The following is an 18128-nucleotide window of genomic DNA, read 5'->3' as shown; positions in this document are numbered from 1 at the left end:
TGTAGACCAGGCTGGCCTCGAACTCAGAAATCCGCCTGCCTCTGCCTCCCAAGTGCTGGGATTAAAGGCGTGCGCCACCACGCCCGGCTGTTATCCCCTTTTAAGAAGTGAGCCTGACAGTCTATTGACTGGATCCCACTCACGTCTGTTGCTGTTACTGAGGTAGTGGGAGTTATGCACATCATCACGTTCTAGTTGTTGTCAACAAACCGTCTTGTGTTTGTTCCTCTGTCCCTAGTTTTCTCTGTGATGCTTTCTTTGTGAATTAACCATTAACTGTTTCCTAGTGTATTTGATGATCTCTCTAGAGCAGCAGTTCTCAACCGGTGGTGGGTCAGGACCCCTACAGGGATCACATATCAATTATTGTGCATCTCAGATATTTACATTATGATTCATAGCAGTGGCAAATTTACAGTTATGAAGTACTAACAAAATAACGTTGTGTTGGGGGATCACCACACCCTGAGGAGCCAAGTGAAAGTGTGGCAGCTTTGGAAGTTGAGAACCACTGTTCTACATCTGTTTTGTTTCCCACAACAGGCTTCCTCTGTGTAGCCCTGGCTGTCCTAGAACTCACTCTGTAGACCAGGCTGGCCTCAAACTCACAGAGCCACCTGGCTTTGCCTCTTGACATTAAAGGCATGTGTGTGTTTAACTTCCCCCATATGTCTCTATAGTACACTCTTGGCTAATAAATCTGGGGCTGGACAGGTAAGAGCACTGGCTGCTCCTCCAGAGGTCCTGAATTTAATTCCCAGCCCCCTCATGGTGGCTCTCAACCATCGGTAATGGGATCTGACGCCCTCTTCTGTCATGTAGCCATACATGTAAATAGAGCACTCATATACATAAAATAAATAAATAACTATTAAAAAATAAATGTGTGTCAGAGAAACTTACTGAATATTAGTCCTAAGGTACATGTATTTGTAAAAATAATAATAATAATAATAATAATTATGTGAAGCAATTTAGCCATTCTGCTTCTAACCTAGTCCATTTAAAATGTGTATTTTCTTTTATTTCTTTAAAGTAGGCTTTATCCATAACTTTGATCAAAAAATGGCTACTATATTTTTGGTTTATGTTATCTATATTAATTTTTTTGTCTTTCAGGTGAAAATGAGTTCTTCAGTAAGAAGAAAAGGCAAGCCAGGCAAAGGGGATGGAAAGGGATCGTCTAGAGGTGGAAGAGGAGGCAAAGGTCACATGAATAAATCTCATGGGGGTGGAGGTGGTGGCGGCGGTAGCTGCGGCGGCGGAGGTGGCGGCGGCGGCAGTAGAAAGGCCTCAAATAGAATTTGGGATGATGGCGATGACTTCTGTGTCTTCACTGAGCCCAAGCGCCCGTCCAGGTCATTATGCATTCCCTTACGTGTTATTTATGTGTGTGTTTATATGTGTGTACTCTGGGGTGCATGTGGAGGTCAAAGGACAACATGTAGGAGTTGCATTTCTTCTCCCAGGTGGGTTGCAGGGATCAGACTCAGATGACCAGGCTTGGTGGCAGGCACCTTGTCCCAGTGGGCCGTGTGGCCAGCCCTTTGATAGAGCATTAGAATGTTAAGATACAGGAACGGTTTCAATCCCTAATATGTGGTACAACCAATGGCCAAGAAGTGCGTGGGTAAGTAGTTCCAGTCAGGTTAGTGTTCTCACCTGAAATTCTGGCAGTCTCTCTCTTCACAGCTTTTTAAAAGCATGGTGGTAAGTAATAGGGTTTTTATTTTCATTTTTTAACTAGGTTGAATTCTGACTTTTGCTACCTTGTGACAATGAAACTAGACGTCATGTTACTATTGAGTTAAATGTTTCTAGGAAAGTAAATACTAGAAGGGATAAAAGTGCAGCAAAGTTTAAAATCTTCTGTAAACTCCATAGGTTGATGTTAAAGTTAAACAGCCCAAAATGCAAGCTGCTTGTGTGGTTCTAGTTGATGGGTTTCATCTGTCCACCTGGGTGGTCCATCACTTGATGGCCTTGCATGGTGACCAATAACAGATGGTGTCATCATCCTCCCTCAGCTCCAGCTTCTAATTGATGAGTAGACAGAATGCTAGTAAGTCGAGTGGATGCTAACAAAGGAAATATAGCTAATACATCTTATACAGTGTAAGTATAAAAGTCCCGATAAATACAAACTCCTAAACTGTACTAAGTTGTATATGGGATTCGTAGAACTAGAGAGACTTCATTAGACATACATATATTCACAGGAATAGCAGTTCTGAATATTGGTAAGGAAGGACTATAATTGGGTACAGGGCTTGATGATATCATAGATCATCTGAGCTTTGAGCCTAAGTGGATTCAACTGAAAAGGAAAAGAGACAGAGACTCTAAGTCATTAAACTGGCTACCAAATCAATTGCTGTAATGAGTCTGGAGGATTTAAATACATATTCTTCATACGTGATCACTAAAAGAGCAGGATTGCCAGGTGTCCCACCAGAAAACCTACATGTTTTTCCTTCTCGAAAAAGAAAGGAAGGGAGGGAGGGAGGGAGGAAGGAAGGAAGGAAGGAAAGAAAGAAAGTTTGAGACATTATGGATCCTATTCAGAACAATATGTCTCAGTTAATGTCACATGAAAGAGGAATTGCAGTTTTTTGGAGGGGTGGTAGACAGGATCTCACTTGAGCCCAGGCTGGCCTAGAACTCACAGCAGTTCCTCAGTCCCTAAGCTCCTACTGGGATTACAATCATGAGCCACCACCCCAGCTTTTTCAGAGTCATTCCAAAGTAGATTTGTATCTCACCCACTAGGTTAAGACCTAACTTCTGAGTTAAATGCAGATCTTTTGTTTTTCAGAGCACATGCATTATAGGTCTTAGAGTACTGCCTGTTCAGGTACCCATTAGCTGTCTATTGAGCCCCTTGCATGTCCTGGGTGGTGTTTTACTAGAATTGAGCAACGGGTAAGCACTGTACTTGCCTTCATAAAAGATCCCTAAGATTCGTAAGTGTGCCACAGAGGCAGTGAGTGCTATGAAGAAATATAAAAAATAGTACTGTGTGAGGTAGGTGTGTAAAAAATGCTAGACTTGAGTTTCTGTCATATGGAAATCCACTAAAAAAGTTCATTTGAACAAAGACAAGAAGAGAGCGAGCCAGCCATGAGCCTCTCTGAGAGGAAACCATTGAAGATAGAGGGATAGAGCGAGTGTGAAGCCCTGAGTCAGGAATACATTCAGAAGGCCTGGGAAATGCAAGGGAGCCAGGAGACAAGAACAATTCACTGTGTTAGTTTAGAGCAGAGAGACTTCACTGCAGATGGCCCTGGGGCAGTAGAGGGAGTTTGGCTAACAAAGAAAAGCACAGAGTGGTTTGAAGCAAATGTAGGACATTTCAGTCACTCTGGCCACAGTTGCCACTCTTCAACATATGCCTTTCTGATACTCAGAAAATTGGGCCATTACAGCCCTGTGCCAGGTAAGTTGAGTTAAAAGAAGGTAAATGATGGAATGAATCACTGGAGGGAGTGAGGAGTTGGGATAGTCTCCAAATAGAGTGGGGCTTTAAGATGAAGAATGGGATATCATGGTGGACCACACCTGCTATCCCACCATTTGGGAGGTGGAGGGAGGCAGGAGGATCCACTGAGCAGATCCATGGTCACAGGACTCGTTGACTCCAGCCTGTGCTACATGAGATCCTGTCTTTAAAAAAAAGAAAGAAAGAAAGAAAAGAAAAGGGAAGGTAAAATACAGGGATATGAAAATAAATGGTCTGTGAGATAGGAACATAAGATCCCTCAAATTCCAGAGAAATGATAAGACGAATTCAGGTTGTGAGAATTTCTATAAGATAGTGGCCCTTCAAAAATGTCACTGCTGCTGTGTGGTGGAGGCACACGCCTTTAATACCAGCACTCGGGAGGCAGAGGCAGGTGGATCTCTGAGTTTAAGGTCCACCAGGGCTACACAAAGAAACCCAGTCTCAAAAAACAAACAAACAAACAAACAGTCTTTGTCAGAGAGTAGGCTGGGAACCCTTAAAATGAGAGGAGTTTGAGGATAATGCCAACTGGTAGCTAGGGAAGCCAGTAAATACTGTAGAAAGCACTCTCTCTGTGTGATGTCATCTGCTGTCGGTGTGTGCTGTGAGTATTTGGGAGCTGATAAGAGGATCAAAGTTTTGTTCATGAGCATGTGACTTTGAATTCAGGCCCTGCGACAGTAACAAAAGCAAAGGAGAGACACGGCCTAAGTGGAAGCCCAAAGCCAAAGTGCCCCTTCAGACGCTGCACATGACATCAGAGAATCAGGAGAAGGTGAAAGCCCTTCTGAGGGATCTGCAGGAACAGGGTGCGGACGCGGGATCCGAGTAAAGTATCTTGTTTGAGTACATTTTATACCGAGGAGAACACGTTGGCAATGCAAATGGCCCTTCAGCACTGGGTACTGTCTCCGTGAAGCAGTGGTCCTCAGCCTCCCTAACGCTGCCACCCTCTAATACAGCTCCTCATGTTGTGGTGACCCCCCCCCAACCATAACATTATTTTCGTGGCTACTTCATAACTATTACTTTGCTACTGTTGGGACTTATAATGTAAATATCTGATGTGCAGGATATCCACTATGCGACCCCTGTGAGGGCCGTGACCCACAGGTTGAGAACTGCTGGTGTGGAGCCTGTTGTGGCTACACAGTTAGCTGAAAGTGAGGCAAGAGAGATAGAAGAGCAGTTACCCAGCCACAGCTTTAGAGTGAGTGTCCTTGCACCGTCCTGAGCAGTAACACGGATTGGCTCATCTTGCTTTGTCTCTAGGCCTAATATAGGATGTTAGTGCTTTACTGAAAATATTCCAACTAAAAATGTATACTAACAAATAGAAGCCTGTTCTAGGACCCGGTGTGGAGGCAAGTTCTTGCTCATGCAGCCCTGCCTGGCCTCAGACTCACTGCAGTCCTCCTGCCTCAGCTTTCCTACCCACCCCAAACCCCTAGCAAGATAAATGTTTGGTTTTTGTTTTTGTTTTTGTTTTTTTGTGAATGTATATGGGGTTTTTGCCTGTGGTGTGTCTGCCCAGAAGTTGTAAGCCTCTTTGGAACTGGAGTTATAGACAGCCATCAGCTGCCATTTGGGTGCTGGGAATTGAACCCAGGTCCTCTGAAAAAGCAGCCAGTGCTTTTAACCACTGAGCCATCTCTTCAGCTTCAAAATCAAGCTTTAATATTTTACCTAACTGCCCAAGTGCAATCGTTTCTTAATTGTCTCCCCTCTACCTCTGCACGGTGGGGGTTTGTTTTGTTTTGTTTTGGGGGGGTTTTTTGTTTTTGTTTTTTCTTTTTTGGTTTTTTGAGACAGGATTTCTTTGTATAGTCCTGGCTGTCCTGGAACTCACTCTATAGACCAGGCTGGCCTCAAACTCAGAAATCCACCCTGCCTCTGCCTCCCAAGTGCTGGGATTAAAGGCGTGCGCCACCACTGCCAGGCTTTCTTTCTTTCTTTCTTTCTTTTTTTTTTCTTTTTTTTTCCCCCTCAACATTTATTTATTTATTTATTTAATGTATGTGAGTACACTGTTGCTGTCTTCAGACGCACCAGTAGAGGGCATTGGATCCCAGTACAAATTGTTGTGAGCCACCATGTGGTTGCTGGGAATTGAACTCAGGACCTCTGGAAGAGCAGTCAGTGCTCTTAACCACTGAGCCGTCTCTCCAGCCCTCTGCACTGTGTCTTAACTCCTCTGTTACACTGTCAGTTGAAGAGGTTCATTCATTTTTATGTTTGCTAGAAATCATGAGTAGTTGGCCTAAGTTCCACCTTTGGCAATAAATAAATGAATCCTTTGATGAAATTAGTGAGTGGCCAGTCAGGGATAGCAAATATTCTTCTGTCCTCTACAAATCGTTTGTCTCAGACTTAGAAGAGGGGAAAGGGACAGGGGTGGTATCTCTGACTAAGAGGAAGAGATGGCTTCTGTGGATAAGGAGGCAGGCTCTGGACTTAGGCCAGGATAAGAACCTTCTTGCTGCTTTCGGTGTAACCTTAGTCACTAATCCTCGCTGAGGCTCAACTGATCATTTGAAAAATAGGGATTTCAGTCATGTAGAGCAGGGCTATTGAGATGCTAAAAAGAGTTTGTTTCTATAAATGACTTGACCTAGGACCTGAATGGCATGTAGGTCCCTAAAGAAATGTCATTTCCCAAGACAGAAACTAACGGTTCACTAGAAGATGAAACCAGCAACTGAAGGGCAGGGTCCCAGATGGTTGGCTCTTTGATTAAATGCTTACACCCTTGCTTAAGTTTTCTCTGAAATAAGTAGACATTAACATCCAATATTTTAAAATGTCCCCTTCCCTAGAAGAGGCACCTCTGGGGAGGAGGAAGACAGCGAGCCCCAGTGTGGCGAGGAGCAGGGCTGGCCAGCTGGACAAGAGCCTATCTTTCTTCCTGACTGCAGTCCTTGGGAATATATAGGCCCAGAAGAAGTGGAGCCTCCTGTGCCAGAATGTGCAGTCTCACCATTGGCAGTGCAGAAACTTTCCAGGTGATCACTTTACCGCTTACAGAAGTCTTTTCTCTGTGGATGCCCTATCATGACAGTGCCAGTAGGGCCCAATATGCTGACAACTCGATCTTTTAAAATGGAGGGAGGGATTAGTATTATCAGGGATGCTTTTTCCAAATACAGAATGTAGCTGTCCACAGTCATAACTCCATATTTGTATTTAAGTGACTCTCACGTCAGTGATGTGAAGACTTTTACACAGCATCTTTGTCACGTTTTGCCCTCGGCAGGTATGGCTTCCACACTGAGCACTGTCAGCTGGCCCTGAGGATCTGTGATGGAGACTTAGGGGCGGCACTAGAGCATCTTCTCCACCAGTGTTTCTCAGAGACGTTTGGAGAGAGGATGGCGCTCTCTGAGGCAGCTGTTTATGTGAGCTTGAATGAGTGTGTGGAGCAGAGACAGGAAGAGACGCTTGCTCTCAAGTCCATCTGCGGAGAAAAATTCATAGAAAGAATTCAGAACAGAGTCTGGACTATTGGATTGGAACTGGAGTATTTGACAAACAAATTCTGCAAGTCTAAGCAAAAGGAAAGTAGCAAAAATGTACGGGACACTTCGCCTGAAACCTGTAAATTTTACCTCAAAGGAAATTGTAAATTTGGATCAAAATGCAAATTCAAACATGAAGTGCCCCCACATCAAATGATTGGGAGAGCAGAAAGACACGTAAATGACCCTCACCTTGATGCTGATGACGAAACAACTTTTATGTATGAGCTTCAGATTCGCTTTTCTAAAGACCACAAATACCCCTACCAAGCTCCCCTGGTGGCATTTTATTCCACCAATGAGAACCTACCTCTGGCTTGTCGTTTACATATTTCTGAGTTCCTTTATGGCAAGGCCTTGGAATTTGCAAAAACTTCAGAACCTGTTGTCTATTCTCTGATCACCCTTTTAGAGGAAGAGTCAGAGATTGTCAAGTTACTAACACACACTCAACATAAGTATAGCGTTCCTCCTGTGAACGTCCCTCCAGTACCTTCCGAGACCAGAATAAGTAAACCTGCCTACCGCAAACCAGTGGTCCCAAGTAACACTTTCCTTTCTAATCAAATGCTAGAAGGTACGTACAGTATTGCTCTTAGGTACAGGATGGGGTCAGCATTCAGAGTAATGAGTTTAAGAGTAAAACACTTTGAGGCTGGATGAGGATTCTTTCCCAGTGGTCCTGAACAGACAGAATTCCCTGGCTGGTCCTTGTGCCTGCCTGTAACTATGACTCGCAGCTGGAGCACTGTGGCTGAGCTCCCTAGATAGAGAGTCTGGGCTAATGTGTAAGTGAGTGGCCAGCCAGACGGATAAGGGTCTGCCTTATTCCTGACTGTGGAGACTGAGGTCAAAGAGGCCTTAAGACACTTTCTCAGAAAATCGATTTCATTTAACTTGGTTTCATATGTTTACTTCTTACGTATGATATCCATTTCCTGCTGTTTTTTAGTATTCTAGGCTGGTAAAATTTGACCAAATTAATGCTGTCTTTATAAATCCTTAAATACAAATATATATAGGCCGCTGCCTCTGTCCAGTTTCGCCCTGCAGATTCTCATACCACAAACTCCTCTTCAGCATTCCTCAAAGAATTTACTTTCATTTATGTCTGTGTTTCAGGAAATGATGAATTTCCCATCTTTCATAAGAGTTCCCTGGCTAAGAGCTAGAGATATAGCTCAGCAGCAAAGAGTCTGCCTGTGTCCATGAGGTTCTAGGTTTAAACCCCAGCACTGCCAGGGGGGAACCAGAGTTTCCTGGTAAATGTCAGAGAGCACTGGGGCTGGAGGATACTGCATAAGTAGTAGGTGGACTTCCCAGCCCGACTCACTCCTGAGCAGCAGCTTCGAGTATGTGGTGTTCACATGTGTTCCTGGGGAAATGTCTCATTTTGTTTTGTTTCATTGGCTTTTGTGGTTTTTCTTATGCTGGGCAAACACAGATATACTAAGCTACAGCCCATGTCTGACTTTTCAGTAACATTCCTGAGATCATTTATATACCTTAAATTCACCTACTTAAAGGATATCATTCAATAGGGTTTTTTTTTTTTAATGTTTTAGAGTTGTACAGTCATGAGCACTACTGATCTTCCTGAAATAACCCTGTCATGCTCAGCCCCTGCCGTTCGTTGGCCTAACAACTATTATCACAACTTTGCCTATTTTATACATTTCATAGAAATGGAATCCTAGGGTATGAAGCGTTTGGAAGCTGGATTCTTTCACTTAGCACAATACTCTCAAAGCTTTTTCTCACATGTCATAGTATATATTCCTTTTTGTTGTTGAGGGATATTTCATTACATGGATATGCCACATTTTGTTGTCAGTACATCATTTCATAAACATTTGGTTCATTTTATACCATTGAATTTGGGGGACACTTGCAAGTAGGTGAGACATTCTATGTTAATCCCTTGAATTGAAACTTTCCTTCTGATATACACCTTTAATCCCAGTACTTGGAAGACAGGCAGGGGGAATCTATGAGTCCAAGACTAGCCTGGTCTATAGAGCAAGTTCCAAAGGTACGGGAAGAAACCCTTTCTTGGGGAAAGCTCAAGTTAGCATCCTAAATTCCTGTTTCAGAGTAGTATGGAAATAACTGAAATTGTTTCAGTCAAGCCTCAGATGCTGTTACTTTGTTAGTGATGTTAGCCCTTTCCTAAAGAAAGGGCAAACTGAAACTTTTTCCTTTCACTCTGTTCAAGGGGAAAGATTGTCAGAACTGGAGGAGGATGCAGATGAAGATGAAGGACCTGCATCAATTATCGTGGAGAATGAAAGCTATGTGAACCTGAAGAAAAGGAGTTACAAAAGATACGACAGGCCAGCAAAGTCCTTATTTGCTGAGAACAGTAAGATCTGCAGGCAGTTTCAGATGAAACAGGTACTGTTTAAGGGCCAGCACCACCTCCCTCAGGTCTGGAGCCTACTCTTCCTCCTAGCTTTTGGTTTGCTCTGAACTGTTAAAAGTCCTTCTCTCATTCCTTCCAAATTTACTTCCTTTTCTTCTCTTTTCTTTTTTGTTTTTGGTGTTTTGTTTTCTTTTTTTGTCATTTTGAGACAAGATCTTGCTAGCTAGACACAGGTATGGGCTGCCACTCCCTTCCTGAGTACTTAGACTTTTCTACACGCCGCAACAAGTTTACATGCATGTGCTAAGGGCTTTGGGGACACTCAGCTAGCAAATATCAAATGCATGTGTAAACCAAGTGTTCTAGGAATATCTGATGCAGTACTAGCTAATTTAATATTTGAAGGGAATAGTAATGGTATTATTTACCTTAGAAAATCCATATCTAAGAGAAGGGGAAAACTCAAATGCCATCTCAAAGGCTTACAATGTGCCTGAGGTGACACAGATAGTAAGTGGTAACAGAAATGTAAGCCAGCTGCCTCAAAAGTCCATGCTGTTTTTACATTGACATGAAGATTTGTTTTAAAAGAAACCATAAATAAATTTTGAGGGCCTAGTTGGATGTTATGCAAAGGTTAATTATTGGATGAGTTTGTGGATTAGATTATGTAATGTCTAAGGACCCTTCTGTGATGTTTATATTTTTATATATTATGTCATCATGTATATACGATGTGCCCATAGATCATCAAAAATGTATGTAATCATACCATAAATAGAATTATTGAGACAGAAAATTATTTGTTTAGTTTGTCATGACCTATCTAGATTGATGTTATTTGTAATGACATTAGTATAATTCTATATTGTTCCAAAGTATAGCCTATTATTTTTATTTAATTTTTATTTTACTATTTATTTATTTATTTATTTATTTATGAGACAGGGTTCCTCTGTGTAGCCCCAGATGTCCTGGAACTGACTCTGTAGAGCAGGCTGGCCTCAAACTTACAGAGATCTTCCTGCTTCTGCCTCGCACGTGCTAGGATTAAAGGTATGTGCTGCCACCACAAAGCTTATATTTCACTTAAAATTTTTTATTTTATTTTTAAAGAGTATTATTATTTATTCATTTGCGCAAATTTGTGTGAGTTTATGCACACTGCGCGTGTGCAGGTGCCTTCATAGATCAGAAGAGGGCATTGCATCCTCTGGAACTAAACTTAACTGATGGTTGTGAGCTACCTGACGTGGGTGCTGGGAAATGAACTCTGGTCCTCTGAAAGAGCAGCACAGGCTTCTAACCACTGAGCCGTCTCTTCAACTCTAAAATTTTATTTTTAGTTGACATCTATATACTTGTAAGTATGACATTTCAATACATGGACATGGTATGATTACTGCTTGTCTTATCTGTCACCTTAGACATTTAACAGTTCTTTCAGAGCATTAAAAAATCCTTTAGCTATTTTTATATATGCGAAACACATTATTTTAAAGACAGCATCTCTAGTCCACCTGGCCAGAACTGACCATGGGACACAGACTTGGAACTTCTGTTCCTCCTGCCTCAGCCGATGTTATATATGTTACATATGTTCTAGAGCATTATAGGTTTTTCCATCCTATTGAACTCCAAACCTGTTCCTACTAACGACCCACAATCCATCTTCCCCGTAGTATTAGCGTACAATGCAATGTTCAGAGTATTGATCATTAGTTGTGAAACTGATTTACATACTTATGGCGAGTGGCCAAAAAAGAAAGCTTTGGCAATTGCTCTTATTATTGATCTAGGGAAGAACTGATATCATATAGAGCTATGCTGTCTACTACAGTAGCTCCTAAAAGCTTTGGCCATTTACAGTCAAATTTACTCATTAAAATAAATTCAGTGCCTCAGAAGAGCATTCTGTTCTTCAAGGGCTCAGTAGCTTCATGTGGCCAGAATTACTGTATTGGACAATGTATGTATGTATCGTTCCTATGGACACATAAATATTTACTACAGTGTTGATGTAAATGTTGCTATTGGCAAGGGTCAGATCAGTGCTCAGCAATGGCGGTTCATACCTCTCAGTGTAATTAGCTTTGTACAACTGTACAGATTGCTCTGCTGCCTCTGGCTTCTGCAGCCAGCCTTCTAGCTAATGTCCCCTGGGGTCAGGCAACCAGCCTTCTAGCTAATGTCCCCTGGGGTCAGGCAACCAGCCTTCTAGCTAATGTCCCCTGGAGTCAGGCCTGGTAGTTCTGAACTAGGAGAGCAAACTGATAAAGAGCAGGTGTCAGGCGGTGGTGGCGCACGCCTTTAATCCCAGCACTTGGGAGGCAGAGGCAGAGGCAGGCAGATTTCTGAGTTCGAGGCCAGCCTGGTCTACAGAGTGAGTTCCAGGACAGCCAGGGCTGCACAGAGAAACCCTGTCTCGAAAATCCAAAAAAAAAAAGAAAAAAAAAAAGCAGGCACAGTGTATCCCACCGTGGGCTTTGAAGGTGAGTTTTGTGAAAGATAACTAAAAATAATTCAAATGCTGCCTTCCCCTTGATTTTTTTATTAGGCTTCCAGACAGTTCCACGCAATTCTGCAAGAAAGACAGCTACTACCTGCTTGGGAAGAGAGAGAAACCATTCTGAAACTGCTGAGCAAGCACCAAGTGGTTGTCATAAGTGGTATGACTGGGTAAGAAGCGGCTTACGTGTACGTGTAAGGCAGGAGCAGTGGCTACCTTAACCAGATCTGCTTTAAAAAAAGAGATGTAGCTGACGTTATTTGCACATTTTGATTTCTCGGTCAAATATTAAGTGGTATTCCCTGAAGGTGGTTGAATTATGTACTTTCAGGGCCAAATTACAGAAACCTAAAATGGAGCTCAGAAATTCATCCTGTGGATGTATGCCTCTGCCATGAGGCTCCTTTCTTGCAGAAGGTCTAGCTATAGGTGTTCATGCGGCCCATTGCTAAGTCACAGGAGAATTCTGTTCCGACAGCTGGAAAGCTGCGTATCTTCTGTGTTTACCCTTCTCTTTTTAAAGCTTGGGTTTTTTTCCTCTTACCAACACCTTAAATAACATTTTTCCCCTGTTGCATACTCTCTGTGAAAGCAAGCATGCTTATCCAGGGCACTCTCAGGCTCCATTTAGTTCTTTAACTCAGGATCACACCAAGCATTGTTAGTTTTGCACTGAGACTCAACTCAGATAGTAATTTTATGTCTTCTAGTTTCTCATAGTTTTTTTTTTATTTCAGTCCATTTATAGACAAATCATTCCACATCAAAGAGAAGAATATAAAATACATTTTATGTTGGGGCTTGTACATTCAGGTGTGTAAGGCCTTGTGTAGAGAGGACATAGGAGAGTGTCAGACATCCTGCTCTGTCACTCTCTGCCTCAATGCCCTGACAAGCTCTAACTGAGCCTGGCACGAAGCTAGGGGCCAGCAAGCCCCATCGCCATTGCCCCTTCTCTCCCTTCCTTACCCCACACTGGGGTTACAGAGGCTTGCACACTCATGTCCAGCTGTCTACCTGAGTACTGAGGGTTTGAACTCAGGTCTTTGTGTTTCAGTGCAAACATTCCTACCACTGAGTCATCTCTGCAAGGCCCCTAGAATACTTAAATCATAAGCTAGCACTTTTTCTTTGGGGTCCTTCTGTAGAGTTCATATCCCAGAGACACTATTAGATCTTAATTGTGTCTTTTTCATAACCCTCATCTTATAAATGACATCAGACTATCATTAGCTTGCCCTGTTCCTAGGATTTATGAGGCCTGGGTACTCCATAGGTAAAAGTGTTAGGCTGGGCTGGAGATATGGCTCAGTGGGTAAGAGCACTGACTACTCTTCCGAAGGTCCTGAGTTCAAATCCCAGCAACCACATGGTAGCTTGCAACCATCCTTAATGAGATCTGAAGCCCACTTCTGGTGTGTCTGAAGACAGCTACTTATATATAATCATTTAAAAAAAAAAAGGTGTTAGGCTAAGCAGCAGGACTCTAGTTAGCAGTGGATTCCTCGTTGCCTGTGATTGCTTTGTTAACTAGCCCTTGAAAACTTCATTTTAGGACTCCTTTGTTTTGACATACAGATGTGGGAAAACCACACAGATTCCACAGTTTATCCTGGATAATTCTCTGAACGGGCCACCCGAGAGGGTGGCAAACATCATCTGCACCCAACCCCGACGGATCTCTGCAATCTCTGTTGCCGAACGGGTTGCTAAAGAAAGAGCAGAACGGGTGGGTCTGACCGTAGGATACCAGATTCGGCTGGAAAGTGTCAAGGTGTGTAAGCTTTGCTTGCTTCCGGGTAACGTGAATTAACTGTTTCCATAGAGAGAGCCTGGGGGATCAGGAGATTGACAAGCAGTTGGGGATATGTGCCTGCAGTTTATTAATAACCACTTTCCGTGGGGTTGAAATCCCTCGAGGAGCATCCTGACATAAGAACTCTTACCTGGTTGTACCAAATATGCTTTATATAGGCTTGTTCAAAATCCTTTTTAGTTGTATTTTATTATATATGTATATGTTATATACATATATACATTACACACACACATTCTTGTTTTGCTTGCATGTATGTCTATTGCATCAGGCGCATGCCTGCTGTTTACAAAGGCCAAAAGAGGGCATAGGATGTCTTGGAACTAAAGTTATGGATGCTGTGGATGGCTGTAAGCTACCACGTGAGTGCTGGGAATCAAACCTGGGTCCTTTAAAAGAAGAAGTGCTCCTAACTGCTGAGCCACCTCTCAGCCCTGGCATTTTATTCTTAATTAGTAGAATTGATCTTGCTATTAAACTTGAAGCGAATATAGACTTGATTTAAACACCCACTTTAAAGAAATATTTTATAGCCAGCCCTGGTAGTATGCACCTTAACTCCCAGCACTTGAGAGGCAGAAGTAGAAGGCTCTGTCTGTGTTCTCGGCCAGCCTGTTCTATATGGCGAGCTCTAGAACACCCAAGACTATATCTACCCTGTCTCAAAAAAAAAAAAAAAAACAAAAACAAAAACAAAAAAACCAAGGTTTTATAATAGTACTTGGGTGTGTGTATGTATGTGTGTGTGTGAGAGAGAGAGAGAGAGAGAGAGAGAGAGAGAGAGAGAGAGAGAGAGAGAGTCTTTCATAGTTGTTTTTTTGTTTTGTTTTTGTTTTTGTTTTTTTCGAGACAGGGTTTCTCTGCGTAGCCCTATCTGTCCTGGAACTCACTCAAAGACCAGGCTGGCCTCGAACTCAGAAATCCGCCTGCCTCTGCCTCCCAAGTGCTGGGATTAAAGGTGTGCACCACCACGGCCGGCCTCTTCCATAGTTTTAATGTGAAGCAGAAGAGTGTATGGCTGACCTTAGTTAGAAGCCACATGCGATCTTGTATTAAGTGGAATTGCTGTTAAGTGGAATTAATGTTGTCTGTTCAGTTTTGCTTGCCAGTAGTTACTTTTCCAAAATCTCGTTAATGCGTGACAATGTTCTCTTCTGTGTAAGTCCTCAGCCACCAGACTGTTATACTGCACCACAGGAGTGCTGCTGAGAAGGCTAGAGGGAGATGCGACTTTGCAGGGAGTCACCCACATCATTGTTGATGAAGTTCATGAGAGGACAGAAGAAAGGTAAAAGGAAGGTGTTCCCGGTGGGCACTCATGCCTGTGAGGTGAAGGTGTGGCTGAAAACTGTTGCTTGCTTCCAGTGGAGTTTCAGACTTAATATTGATAAGTCGTAAGGAAGGCTAAATTAGAGGAAAGAAGTGGCGTTCTTGATCTCGAAGGTTGGAAGCACAGTGGTTGGAGAGGGCATGCCCATCACCAGGAGCGCTTCCTGGGCATCATGCCATGCTCCTGTGGAGGTCCATGTGCGCTGCTTTTGTTGTTTTGATGATTCTGTAAGCATTCACTCATGAACTTAGAGCGCTGACATCAAGTGCCCTGTCTGATAGTAGTTTCTGGGGACACAGGTATGAGTAGGTCCCTTGTCTTCACAGTCTGAGAGCAGAAAGAAATGAGGAGCTGTGGAAGGTGACACTTAGTCAGAGACCACATTGCTGAAGAAATGGCTTTAATTAATAAATGAAACACGCAAGGGAATCCCATCTAAGAGTCGGGAACAGAGACAGCTTGGATGACACTGTGAACCGAGGAAAGCCTACGGTGTGGCAGGCAGTAGTTAATGGAAGAGAAGACAGCAGCGGGGGAAGAACGGGAGCCAAGTCTTCAGAGTCCTTATAAACCATAATAAGGCATCTAGAGTTTATTTTAATGAATTAGAAATCATTAAAAAACATTGTTAGAGCCAGGCATGGTAGCACATGCCTTTCATCCCAGCACTCAGAAGCAGGACAGATGGAGTTTAAGGCTAGCCTGCTCTATAGAGCAAGTTTCGGAATAGCCAAGGCTATACAGAAACACTGTCTTGAAAAGCCAAACAGAAGCCAGGAATGGTGGTGTGCACCTTTAATCCCAGCACTTGGGAGGCAGAGGCAGGTGGATTTCTGAGTTCGAAGCCAGCCTGGTCTACAGAGTGAGTTCTGGGACAGCCAGGGCTACACAGAGAAACCCTGTCTCACAAAACCAAAAAGAAAAAAGAAAAAGGAAAAAACGAAAAGCCAAACAGAAAATGTATGAGCAAAAAGACTACTTGTTAGAAATCTTTTATTTTCAGGTAGTTTTTTCTTATGGAAATAAGAGTTTATTTTGTAAATTAATAAGTATTCATTGAATTTTTGATATGTCCTGAGCATTGGAGTAGTGAGCAAAACAACAACAAACATCACAAATCCTTGTCCTTGAGAGTTTACATTCTAATTGTTATGGGAGCCCAATAATAAAGTGAATAAGTAAAATACAAAGTATTTAGTTCTAAGAAGAAAAGATAAGAAGTGCCTGGCAAGAAGTGGGGTGCATGCGAAATCTTAAATAGGTTAGCCAAGGTTAGCCAAAGAAGGCCTTGCTGAACATGTTTTAAGTAGTCAGGAAAGAAGTAAAGGGACATCCATGGAAGTGGCTGGCAGAAACTCATGCTGGCATGTTACTGACGTGCGGAGACCCTAAGCTGCGCTCCTCAAGGACAACGAGAGTGGAGTCCTGAAACCTGCCTGGTTGGGAGAGCGCAGAAGGAAGTGAGCCATGTCAGTAAGCACTCTAAGGAGAAGTCACTGAAGGATTCTGAGGAGAGTGGCATACTCGGATGACATTTGAATTTAAGTAGTAGTCACCTGTGTTGATGATGGATTGTGGGAAGATGAGGGCTAGTAAAGAATGTTGCTTGGTATACTGGTCTGTTGAGACCATCACTCCACAATTTATGGAGGGCGTTGTAGTTTGTTTTCACTAACACTAGGCCCAGGAGTGTTGTATCATTATCTAGACTTCTAGCTTATCCTTTCAGCAGGTGCATGCCATTCCATAAACTGGATATTGTTACACTTAGTTCTTATAAGCAGTGCTATAATGAAAATCTTTGTCTGTGCCTTTTGTATACCTATGAAGAATCAGAGTGATCGACTTCAGTGATAATCCTCTTACATTTTGATTGGTATTGCACTGAATTTGCTGAAGATACCTGGTGTTTTGTATTTTTAGATTCTGAACTGTTCTCAACCAGGACTGTGGCACATCTAAGTTTTACACTTTTTCCCTAAGTCTTAAATGCTCCAAACACTCAAAAGTCACTAGTTTTCCTATGTGGCATGTGTCTGACCCTTAACTATCTTTTTCTTGTCTCCAGTGACTTCTTACTGCTAGTTTTGAAGGACATTGTGATGCAGAGAGCGACCCTCCAGGTCATTCTCATGAGTGCAACTCTGGACGCTGGGCTGTTCTCCAAGTATTTCAGCTACTGCCCAGTCATCACCATCCCAGGTGAGCAGAGCACACTGTCATCTCGTTCCACGCTGTGACCTAAGGAAGGCTCACTACCTCAGAGTTCATTCAGAGCAGGAGGTATTTCTGCATGTCCTAGAGAAGTCGTTAACTCACAGCACAACAACCCAATGTAAAGCAGCTGATGACGAGGTAATGTATCCCCTGGCCAGATGTTAAGTTTGTATGTGACCTTAAAGTCTCATTTCTTAGCATTTCTAACATTCTGTTATGTTTAACATCAGAATATATGTTTCTAAGAGTAATCTGTCATAAAGAGGGAAAATATGTCAACGCGTTCACTTATGGATTGTACTACATACCCAGACACTGAGTCGCTCTGAAGGAAAGACACTTGGGGAATGCAGTTGGAAAGCCTGTTTTCTTCTGAGGCTTCCACAGCCCTGTGGAATAAGTGCTCCTCTAAGCTTAGCCTGTCTTTCTACAGTTGACTGATTACCACGGGAGCATTCCTGGTGACAGCAGAGGGGGAGAAGGAAGCAGGTGCTGGATCCAGAATCAGGGCTGACCGTTTAGTCACTGTGTAGGCAGAGTGGGAGAAAGGAGCAGCGTGATGGGGAAACGATCATTAGAACTTATGCCTACCAATTTCTGTCATCAAAACCTTTTAAAGAACATTTTTAAGCACCACCAGCACTCAGGAGGCAGAGGCAGTGGGCTTTCTGTGAGTTCAAGGCCAGCCTGGTCTCCATAGTGAGTTCTAGTACAACCAGAGCTATGTAGAGAGACCCTGAGTCAAAGAACAAACCAACAGAACACCTCCACCTCCACACACACGCACACACGCACACACACACACACCACACACACGCACACGCACACACACACACACACCAATATATATATATATATATATATATATATATATATA

General features: G+C 42.9%; 1 protein-coding gene across 3 annotated transcripts in view; it reads left to right on the top strand.

Annotated features, from left to right (window-relative positions):
• Dhx57 (DExH-box helicase 57) overlaps positions 1-18128 on the top strand; it is a 49258-nt gene that overhangs the window by 5953 nt on the left and 25177 nt on the right. For 2 of the 3 annotated variants that reach the window (XM_021186581.1, XM_029471320.1), the window contains exons 2-10: positions 1120-1358; positions 4172-4330; positions 6319-6504; positions 6756-7594; positions 9233-9411; positions 11937-12058; positions 13467-13662; positions 14868-14992; positions 17103-17236. In XM_021186581.1, the coding sequence (XP_021042240.1) occupies positions 1126-1358; positions 4172-4330; positions 6319-6504; positions 6756-7594; positions 9233-9411; positions 11937-12058; positions 13467-13662; positions 14868-14992; positions 17103-17236 (2173 nt within the window). In that variant the 5' untranslated portion in view covers positions 1120-1125. The remainder of the gene's footprint in view (positions 1-1119; positions 1359-4171; positions 4331-6318; positions 6505-6755; positions 7595-9232; positions 9412-11936; positions 12059-13466; positions 13663-14867; positions 14993-17102; positions 17237-18128) is intronic. The other variant, XM_029471321.1, reaches the window with a different exon arrangement.

Source organism: Mus caroli, chromosome 17, assembly GCF_900094665.2.
Source record: "Mus caroli chromosome 17, CAROLI_EIJ_v1.1, whole genome shotgun sequence".
Taxonomy (NCBI): Eukaryota; Metazoa; Chordata; class Mammalia; order Rodentia; family Muridae; genus Mus; species Mus caroli.
Note: the sequence above shows the minus strand (reverse complement) of the source record. Positions and strands in the feature narration are given on the sequence as shown.